Source organism: Suricata suricatta, chromosome 8 (genome assembly GCF_006229205.1).
Source record: "Suricata suricatta isolate VVHF042 chromosome 8, meerkat_22Aug2017_6uvM2_HiC, whole genome shotgun sequence".
Taxonomy (NCBI): domain Eukaryota; kingdom Metazoa; phylum Chordata; class Mammalia; order Carnivora; family Herpestidae; genus Suricata; species Suricata suricatta.
In genome coordinates, this window is record NC_043707.1 from 137,588,564 (window position 1) to 137,598,518 (window position 9,955).

The 9,955-nt window shown below is 63.2% G+C and overlaps 2 protein-coding genes across 2 annotated transcripts in view; both read left to right on the forward strand.

Moving 5' to 3' along the window:
• The window catches only part of PLEKHG5 (pleckstrin homology and RhoGEF domain containing G5), a 26,627-nt gene extending 21,856 nt beyond the window's left edge, over nucleotides 1-4,771 (forward strand). Inside the window, exons 13-21 of the mRNA XM_029945931.1 lie at nucleotides 126-275; nucleotides 849-959; nucleotides 1,077-1,226; nucleotides 1,317-1,454; nucleotides 1,616-1,735; nucleotides 2,413-2,545; nucleotides 2,638-2,753; nucleotides 2,839-3,047; nucleotides 3,991-4,771. Of these exons, the coding sequence (XP_029801791.1) occupies nucleotides 126-275; nucleotides 849-959; nucleotides 1,077-1,226; nucleotides 1,317-1,454; nucleotides 1,616-1,735; nucleotides 2,413-2,545; nucleotides 2,638-2,753; nucleotides 2,839-3,047; nucleotides 3,991-4,771 (1,908 nt within the window). The remainder of the gene's footprint in view (nucleotides 1-125; nucleotides 276-848; nucleotides 960-1,076; nucleotides 1,227-1,316; nucleotides 1,455-1,615; nucleotides 1,736-2,412; nucleotides 2,546-2,637; nucleotides 2,754-2,838; nucleotides 3,048-3,990) is intronic.
• A 277-nt stretch (nucleotides 4,772-5,048) lies between these two features.
• Nucleotides 5,049-9,955, forward strand: part of TNFRSF25 (TNF receptor superfamily member 25) — a 5,523-nt gene continuing 616 nt past the window's right edge. The window contains 10 exon segments of the mRNA XM_029946915.1: nucleotides 5,049-6,315; nucleotides 6,836-6,956; nucleotides 7,154-7,288; nucleotides 7,679-7,846; nucleotides 7,943-8,021; nucleotides 8,788-8,843; nucleotides 8,930-9,037; nucleotides 9,254-9,288; nucleotides 9,802-9,952; nucleotide 9,955. The exon segment at nucleotide 9,955 is cut by the window's right edge and continues 616 nt beyond it. Of these exon segments, the coding sequence (XP_029802775.1) occupies nucleotides 6,274-6,315; nucleotides 6,836-6,956; nucleotides 7,154-7,288; nucleotides 7,679-7,846; nucleotides 7,943-8,021; nucleotides 8,788-8,843; nucleotides 8,930-9,037; nucleotides 9,254-9,288; nucleotides 9,802-9,952; nucleotide 9,955 (896 nt within the window). The 5' untranslated portion in view covers nucleotides 5,049-6,273.

Consider the following 9,955-nt stretch of genomic DNA (forward strand, 5'->3'; position numbering starts at 1 on the left):
GCGCTGAAGAAAGGGTTGGGACGGATGGGGCGGGGCCTGCCACTGGGGGCGGGGCGCCCGGGCGGAGGCGGAGGGGCGGGGCCCGGCCGAGGGGCGGGGCCGAGCGCACCTCCCGCCCCGCTCAGGTGGAGGCGGAGCGCCTGTTCAGCAACATCCCAGAGATCGTGCGGCTTCACCGCGGCCTGTGGGGCAGCGTGATGGTGCCGGTGCTGGAGAAGGCACGACGCACACGGACGCTGCTGCAGCCTGGGGACTTCCTCAGAGGCTTCAAGATGGTACGGGCCGCGGGGGGGGGCGCCTGGGTGGCTCAGTCGGTTCAGCGTCCAGCTTCAGCTCAGGTCATGATCTTGCAGTTTGTGGGTTCGAGCCCTGCATCGGGCTCTGTGCTGACAGCTAGCTCAGAGCCTGGAGTCCGCTTTGGATTCTGTATCTCCTTCTCTCTGACCCTCCCCTGCTCACGCTGTCTCTGTCTCTCAAAAATAAGTAAAAAACATAAAAAAAAATTTTTTAAAAGGTGGTACGGGCCGGGCCGACACAGGCCGGGTCACTGCGGCAGGGCTGGGGCGCCGATCCCGTATGCCCACCACCCCAGCCTCCCCCGACCCTGGCCCCACACGACCCCTAGTGGTCGGCGGCAAGGCCTTCCGAGTCAGTGGCCCGGGTTTGAACCCCACCTGGCCATCTGCCCTTCCCACCTGGCGGAAGGTCAGTTTGGAAACAGGGGTGATGCACTTGCCACATCCCGGGGTGGTCGCGGAAGTGCGGGAAGAGAGGGCTTGTGAGGCTCCCGGCGCAGGGCCGGGCCGCGGAGAGTGCGCAGTAACCGTGCCTGTTCCGTCCCGCGCCAGTTCGGCTCCCTCTTCAAGCCCTACATCCGATACTGCATGGAGGAGGAGGGCTGCATGGAGTACATGCGCGGCCTGCTGCGCGACAACGACCTCTTCCGGGCCTACGTCACGGTGAGGGCGGGCGGGGCGCGGGAAGGCTGGCCCACCCGGGCAGCACTGCGCGGGGGCGGGCAGGGGCGGGGCCTGGGGCGGGGCGCACCATGAGCCCCGCCCCCTCCCGCACCTCAGTGGGCCGAGAAGCACCAGCAGTGCCAGCGGCTGAAGCTGAGTGACATGCTGGCCAAGCCCCACCAGAGGCTCACCAAGTACCCGCTGCTGCTCAAGTCAGTGCTGAGAAAGACCGACGAGCCGCGCGCCAAGGAGGCTGTCGTCACCATGGTAACCGGGACGGCGGGGGGTGGGGTCCCTCCGGCAGCTCGAGGTGGCTCCCAGACCCTGGCCCTGAACCCGCCGTCGCCCGCCCCACAGATCGACTCCGTGGAGCGCTTCATCCACCACGTGAACGCGTGCATGCGGCAGCGGCAGGAGCGGCAGCGGCTGGCGGCTGTCGTGAGCCGCATCGACGCCTACGAGGCGGTGGAAGGCAGCAACGACGAGGTGGACAAGGTGGGAGGCTGTGTGTGGAGCCTCGGCCCTGCCGGGATGGGGGAGGGGCCAGCCTGGCAGACGGGCACCTGTGCCGGGACTCTTACCTGCCACCCCCAGCCGAGAAGGGGAGTCAGACCCTGACCTCTCTGCGCCTCCCCCACCTCGCCCCCAATCTCCAGCTCCTGAAGGAATTTCTGCATCTGGACCTGACAGCACCCATCCCTGGCGCCTCCCCTGAGGAGACACGGCAACTGCTGCTGGAGGGCAGCCTGAGGATGAGGGAGGGGAAGGACAGCAAGGTGAGTGTAGGGGGCACCCCAAGCCGGGGGGCCCTTCCCCACGCCTCTTGCCCTGTGCGTTTGGACCACCCTCTCCTGGGGGCCTTCTGGGTCCTAGTGAGTGGTTCTCAGCTATCTTGGCAGTTGGGTGGCCATTAAGATGGAGTGACTTGTGGTCACGTGAGGACTGATGATCTGCCTGTCATTGACTCTTTATGGATAGGGCAGCAGGCACACAGCCCATGGGGCGCTGGTCTTGCCCACCTGCTGGGGCCGTGGTGTGGGTTCCTGGTGGGAGGGAGGGAACCCGCTCAAAGCCCAGGGCAGGGACCACCCAGAGCCTTGCTCCTGAGCTGTTCATCCCAGGTGCTTAGCCCAGAACCTGCAGATTGTGGTTTTAAAGTCACTTCCCTCTTTCTCTTCAATGTGAACATTTCATTGAAATTAGTTACACGTACGTAGCTCCATCTCGCTCTTCTTTTCAATTTGGTTCCCAGGTTCGTGGGGGGCGGGGAGCAGGGAGGGTGTTTGACGGAATCTGAGGGCCCCAGTGACGTCACCAAAGTGAAAGCAGGCAGGGCTTGTGTGGGGCGCAGCCCAGGAGAGATTGCCACAGCAGCGGACGGGCTGCAGTCCTGAGACCCTGGCCCTGACCCCTGGCCTGGCCGGCTGCTCTTGCTCCCCACCCCTCACCCCAGATGGACGTGTACTGCTTCCTCTTTACGGACCTACTCTTGGTGACCAAGGCAGTGAAGAAGGCCGAGAGGACCAAGATCATCCGGCCACCGCTGCTGGTGGATAAGATTGTGTGCCGGGAGCTCCGAGACCCCGGTGAGGAGGCCAGCCCTGCTCCTGGCGGTGGGGGGCTGTGACAGGCAGGGTCTGGGGTCCCGCTGACACTGATCAGAGCCCCTTCTCACCAGGCTCCTTCCTCCTCATCCACCTGAACGAGTTCCACAGTGCCGTGGGGGCCTACACGTTCCAGGCCAGTGGCCAGGCTTTGTGCCGTGGCTGGCTGGACGCCATTTACAACGCCCAGGTGAGAGCCGCGTGGTGGGTGGGTGGGTGGGTGGCCAGGGTGCCGCGTGGGCGCTGCTGCTCACCACCCCCTCCCCCGCCTGCAGAACCAGCTGCAGCAGCTGCGCGCCCAGGAGCAGCCAGGCGGCCAGCAGCACCTGCAGAGCCTGGAAGAGGAGGAGGATGAGCAGGAGGAGGAGGATGAAGAGGACGAGGAGGAAGAGGACGAGGAGGAAGATGGGGGGAGCAGCACTTCTGCCGCCAGCTCCCCCACCATCCTGCGCAAGAGCAGCAATAGTCTCAGCTCCCAGCGCTGGTATGTGCGCCCGGGGCCGCCCGGCGGGCGAGGGCAGGGCAGGTGCTCCAGCCCAGGGTTCCTGACCCCAAGGCCACTGACCCTGGGCACAGGCCCGGACATCCCCCCTCCTTCCTCTGATCGGCTTCATGCTGTGACCACAGTGTGAGGGAGAGGGTTCTGTCTCCCACCAGAGTCCAGGCGGGGATGGCAAACGGTTTTCATCTTGGGTGCCACCCCTGATCCTCTTGTGCCAGCTGGATGAGACTGAGCCGAAGATTCGGTTTTTTTTTTTTTTCCTTTTTTTATGTGTATTTATTTATTTATTTATTTATTTATTTATTTATTTTTTAAATTTTTAACGTTTTTATTTATTTTTGATACAGAGAGAGACAGAGCATGAGAGGGGGAGGGGCAGAAAGAGAAGGAGACACAGAACCAGAAGCAGGCTCCAGGCTCTGAGCTAGCTGTCAGCACAGAGCCTGACGTGGGGCTTGAACCCACGAACATGAGATCTGACCTGAGCTGAAGTTGGAGGCTTAACCGACTGAGCCACCCAGGCGCCCCTGTGTATTTATTTTTGAGGGAGAGCGAGAGCAAGCGGGAGGGAGGGGCGGAGAGCTGGAGACAGAGAATCTTAAGCAGGCTCTGCACTAGCAGTACAGAGCCTGACACGGGGCTCAAACTCATGGACCATGAGATCGTGACCTGAGCCAAGATCAAGAGACACACTCGGCCAACCAAGCTTTCCAGGGGCCCCTGAGCTGAGGGTTCTTCCACTGTGTCCAGCTGGAGAGAGGAGCGTGGTGGTGACAGACACCGTTATGTCCTACAGGGGTGGGAGGTCTGGGTCACGAGCCACATGCGTGCCGTGTCTGAGCCTCACGCTCTGAGAGGGCAGAAGCTGTGCCAGGCCACCTAGGCCTCCTGGGGTGAGACTGACTGTCTCCTCCCGGCCCTACAGTGCCTCAGATGGCTCCACGGAGACCCTGGCCATGGTCGTGGTGGAGCCTGGGGAGCCGCTGTCTTCTCCCGAGTTCGAGGGTGGCCCCTTCAGCTCCCAGTCAGACGAGACCTCTCTCAGCACCACTGCCTCCTCTGCCACACCCACCAGCGAGCTGCTGCCCCTGGGCCCCGTGGATGGCCGCTCCTGCTCCGTGGACTCTGCCTACGGCACCCTCTCCCCCACCTCCCTACAAGACTTTGTGGCCCCGGCCCCTGTGGCGGAGCCAGCACCCCGGCCCCCAGGGTCACCACAAGCCCCCTCACCCCCACCCTCACCTCGTCTCCGCCGCCGCACCCCTGTCCAGCTGCTGCCCCGCCTGCCCCACCTGCTCAAGTCCAAATCTGAGGCTAGCCTCCTCCAGCTGCTGTCAGGGGCCACCGCCCGCGGCGCACCCCCGGGCCCCAGCCGCAGTCTGTCCGAACTCTGCTTGGCCATTACGGTCTCTGGCACGAGGACTCAGGGCTCTCCTCAGGAAGCTGGGCCCAGCTGGGTTCACCGGGAGACACCCAGCCCTGGCAGTGGCCCCAAGCCATCAGAGCTAGAGGGCAGAACCAGCTGCCCGGCTGGGGACCCAGAAAGACCCACCAGGAGAGGCAGAGAGCTGCCCTTGGGGGCCTCACCCAAGGTCCAGCCCGAACCCCACCCAGGGATCTCTGCCCAGCACCGGAAGCTGACGCTGGCCCAACTGTACCGAATCAGGACCACCCTGCTGCTTAACTCCACGCTCACTGCCTCGTGAGTGCCCTGGGGTAGAGGCGAGTGGCCCAGTGTGTGGCGGTGGGGGCCCTGAGCCCCGGGGATGGGTAGGGTGCTGTCATGGCTGGGAGCAGTTGGCATTAGGGGGTGGGGGCGGGAGAAGGGAGCCAGAGACCTGCTTCAGAGCCTGAGTGACCGCGTCTGCAGTGGGGAAGGGGCCTGAGGTTTCCAGTGGGGCAGGGAGGGTAGCCAGAGCCCCTGTGGAAATGGCATCGGCCAGGGAAGGAATGTCTTCTCCCTTCCCCTCTCTTGCAGGGAGGTCTGAGCAGAGGGAGGCCCCCAAGGGTGCCACTAACTGAGAGACAGCAAACAGCATGCCTCCTGGGGCATCTGGGTGCCTGGTCCAGTTGCTGCCTGCACAGTAGCCGGAGAGGCGGGCCGGGCCCCCGATTTGCACTTTGCCAGACTGGATGGAAGTGGAGGAGGGCTCACAGAGCTCCAGACCCAGGCTGCAGTACTTCCTCAGGACCCCCCACAAGGCCACCTTCACTAACCTGTCCCCCCAGCCCCGCAGGGTCCCTTGCTCGCTGCTCCCTAAAGTCACCAGCTCCAATCCCCTGGGGTGGGCTCCCTGGTGGCCTTTCCCGCCTCTACCCTCCTCTGGCCCCAAATGGGATGCTCTCCTGTCCTCGCCTCCCTCCCTCCCAGTCCCACGTGGCCACCCCAGACTTGGGTTGGGCTCTGTGTAAAGTTGCATATTTATTGAGCTTTTGATTCTTTTATAAAGACTTGTATATACAACCGGCAGAAGTTCTTTGCTTTTGGAACCGGCCCCTTTCCTCACTCAGGTGCACTAGAGCAAGGGGGCCGGTGCCTCTCGCTCCTGTCTCCCTCGTTCTGTGGTAGGGGACCCCCTGGAGGAGACTATGGAAAAGCACTAGTGAATTAACAGGGCAGAGGGGACCAGACCAGCACCCCAAGATCAACCCCATCCCTTGACTCAGCCACGAGGTCCTCCCTAGAACCTCCCTCCCACGAGGTGCCTCATGGGCCCTGCCCTGGGTGGTCCCCATACACTTATGCCAGGGTGGGCAATGTGTCTCAGGCTCTACTGAGATTGCCCGCTGGGACTCCCCTGTGGGGGTGGGGCCCTGGTACCCACACCTAGACAGGATCTGGGGAGGCTGGGCCTCCTGGCTGCACCACTGTGGCCCAGCCCCTCATGGCTGAGGGAGGGCTCTGAGGCCCAAAGGAGGGAAGTCACTTCAGCTGGCAGTGGTGATCTCGGGGCCGGGGCTAGAACCCAGGTGTGGGGACCTGGACGCTGCCCTGTCCTGTGTACACCTTGCTGCCTTACCCCCCCAGGCCGCCTCAGGTGAGCTCAGGTGCGCAGGGACAGGCTGCGTGGGCTGGGGGCCCCGCCCCGGCCCCCACCCCTGAGGCGGGCTCCCCGGGGGCTGGCTTGGGGCAGAGCGGGCGGAGCAGGGGAAGCCCCCGGGCTGGCGCACGCCTGTCATCCAAGGGCCCAGAGAGGCGCCGGGAGCCATGGACTTGCGGCTGGGGGGCTGCACGGCAGCGGTGGCCGCGGTGAGTGGGGGCACGGTGGAGGGGGGCGGACAGCCTGGGGCCTGACCTCAGGCCTGGGTCGCTGCGCTAAGAGCGAAGGGGCCCCACTTCTCGGGGAAGTGTGCCAGCACCGCCACCAACCCCTAGAGACTGCTAGTTAGAGGCTCAGTCGGGTGGGGCCCTTCCGCTGAGAGGAAACCCCCATGCAGGGGGGCCAGAAGGGTCTAGGGGCCCCAGGCAGAGAAGGATCCGGGTCCTCCACCTTACAAAAAGCTTGAGTGGGGATGGGGCGCCCGTCCCTGCGCTTGGTGCCGTGGCGGAGGGAAACGTGTGAGAGGGGCTGGCAGGAGACCCCTCTGCCTCTCCCCAGGGGGAGGGAAGCTCATCCTACCCCACATCCACGGCACCTCCCGCTCTAGGACCCGAGAAGAGGGCCACTTCTAGGGCAACCGTGGTGGGGGGCCCCGGAAGTGGGGAGACTGGGCAGGGAGGGGCCCCGCATGGCCAGCCCTGCTGCAGCCAGCAGCCACCCATCTTCCAGGTCCTGCTCCTCGTGCTGCGGGGCGCCCAGGGCCAGGGCGGCCCAGCCAGTCCGAAGTGTGATTGTGCCTCCAACTTCCAGAAGAGGAACGGTCTGTTCTGTTGCAAGGGCTGTCCAGCTGGTACGCAGCTGAAGGGGCAGGAGGGATGTGGGGGGAAGTGAGGGCAGACCGAAGGACATGGGGTTCAGGCGGGGTCAGGAGACACGGGAGGCTGGGCGGGGGTGGGGAGGAAGGAAGTAGGGAGCCAGAGAGAGGAGAGGACAGAGGGGAAAGTGGGAACCCCCCCTGACTGTCCGACCTGGCTCTGGTTTCCACAGGGCACTACCTGAAGGCCCCCTGCCCACAGCCCTGTGGCGCCTCCACCTGTCTCCCGTGCCCCCGCGGCACCTTCCTGGCCAGGGAGAACCACCATGAGACCCGCTGCGCCCGCTGCCAGGCCTGTGATGAGGAGGGTGAGGGGCTTAGTGCTCAGTGGGGGACTCTTGAGGACAGGCCACGGCCAGGCTATTTCTGAAGAAGGTGGCTGGCGTGCTGGGCTTGACCTCTGGTGTGACAGCCCCGTGTCCACCCATCCCAGGCCCCTCCCCCTCCAGGGATCCTTTGCCCTAGGATTCCTTTGCCCCCTCTCTTGCTGATGACCTGTCGGTCTCTGTATATGCCTCAGCCTCTGATCTGGGGCCGTCTCCATGCTTCTTTCCCTTCAGGGGTGGCCCCGTCTCCAGGCTGCCCCCCCCCCCCGCCCCCGTCTTCATTCTCCAGGGAATCCGCCCTGGGTCCCCACGGCAGGGGTCTCCGGCCCTGATGGCCTCCACTCTCCCCATCTCCCTGAACGCTCTTGCCAGTGTCCCAGGTGGCCCTGAGGAACTGCTCAGCAGTGGCAGATGCTCACTGTGGCTGTGACCCAGGCTGGTTCCCCGAGTGCTTGGTCAAGCCCTGCAAGGACGGCTCCCCCTTCCGCTGCCACCCATGCTCAGACTGCGAGGCCCTGCACCGCCACACCCGGGAACCCTGTGAGTGCCCCCGCTCTGGGCTGCCTGCCCCTCCACCACGCCCTCCCCAACTCCCGCTCTCCCTTCCTGATACACAAGCCGTCTCCTGGCCTGCAGGCTCCATCAGGGACACCGACTGTGGGACCTGCCTGCCTGGCTTCTTCGACTATGGCAACAGCTGCGTGTCCTGCCCCACGTAACGTCCTGGCTGCCCTGGGAAAGGGAAGGGGGGCTGGGAGCCGAGTGGGGATCTCGGGAAAGGTGGAGGGAGCTTGGTCCCATGCTGGGTGGGCTCCATTTCAGGCAGACATGGGATACTGAAGGGAAATCTGCACTCACCTTATGCCAGATAAATGGGGGCGGGGGGTGTCGGCTCTGTCAGACTTTCCTTCAGTAATCTTTCCAGCTGTACCTTAAGGGAGCATAGGATTTGACCATTTTATAGTGAGTCATGTTGATACAGTTATGAAACTGCTGCTCGTTCTCTGGGAGATCTTGGGCAAGTGACTTCACCTTTCTGATCTGTGGCTTCCCCGTGTGACAGTGTTAGCAGCTTCTCCCCCACTCTCCCCCCCCACCCCGTGACACAGATAAAGGGATAAAGCACGTTTTTCATTCATTTGTTCAGCAAGGGTTTATTAAGCATCTACCATTTTCCAAAGATGTTCTAGGTGCTGGGGGTCCAGCAGGGAAGGAAGTAGGCAAGTCCCGGCCCTCATGGAGCTGACATGCTAGTGACCCTCCATCTATTCTAGAAAAAGCTCCATAAATCGTGGTTGTTGCTATGGTTCCTGGGGACGTCAGTGAAGTTTCAGCAGTCCTTTGGGAATGTTCCGGGCTACTGTTGCGCCCAGGGAAGAGGCCCAGGGAGGGAAGAGCTTCCAGGATGGAAGGGACAAGTCACCTCTCCTGGTGTCTACCCCCTCACGCCCCCACCCCCACCCCATCCCCTCTTCTTGCAGGAGCACCCTTGGGAGCTGTCCTGAGCCCTGTCTGACTGTCTGTGGCTGGAGGCAGAGTAGGTGACGTGCTGGGAATTGGGGCAAGATCACTGGGGAGGCTGGGGTGTGGCTCCCACTCCCCACTCACCGGCTGTTCCTCCAGTGTTCTGGGTCCAAGTGCTCCTGGCTGGCCTGGTGGTCCCACTCCTGCTTGGTGCCACCCTGACCTACACATACCACCGCTGCCGGCCTTGCAAGCCCATGGTTCCTAGTAAGTACACACACGCACACACACACACACGTTTCTAGGGGCACAGGGTCTGCACGGATAGCCCAGAGCCCGCTCACCCCTGGTGCAGAGGGGGACTGAGGGAGACAGTGCTGGGGGCAGGGGGGGGGGGCGCCGGGGAACCCAAGAGTAGCTGGACCAGCACCCGGTCCGGGAGTCCGGCCTGGTCGCTGATGAGATGCTCTTGTCTCTCAGCAGATGAAGCTGGGTTGGAGGCCCTGACTCCCCTCCAGGTAAGAATGTTAGTCATTTTCAGGGAAGAGAATGAGCAGGAACCCAGGCCTCAGGCTTCGGGAGCTGAAAGGCTGGGCTTTATTATGACTCGTGGTCCCCGGCGCGTGGCTCGGTGGCCTGGCACAGAGTAGGCCTCATGAACACACGTGAATTCCCTGAGTGGTCAGTGAATGAGACCAGCACAGGGCCTGTCTCTAAGCGGCTTTCAGTCCGGTGGGGTCCAGATATGTAAACAGGAGCTAAGAGCAGTTCAGTGGGATGAGTGTCACCGTAGCGAGGCCTCGGACAGGGTTGGGAGCACCGGGCGGGCGGGGGGTTAGCCAGGACAGGGTTATTTCAGGCAGAGGAGAGTTCTTCGGGGCCACACAGTGCATGTGATGGCCCACTGCCAGAGGCAGCCTTGAAAAATGTTTTCTGACTGATCCAGGGAATGGCCACTCCTGGCCAGAGACTCCAGAAAGGAGGTCTTACTAGGCAAGGTGGGCTGACCCAGGACGTCTCTTGGCTTCCAGGCCACTCACCTGTCACCCGGGGACAGCACCCTTCTGGCGCCACCGAGCAACACTGAGAAGGTCCGAGCTGTCCAGTTGGTAGGCGATGGCTGGACCCTCGGCTCCCCTCAGATCCAGGAGGCGCCCTGCATGGAGGTGATGTGGTCCTGGGACC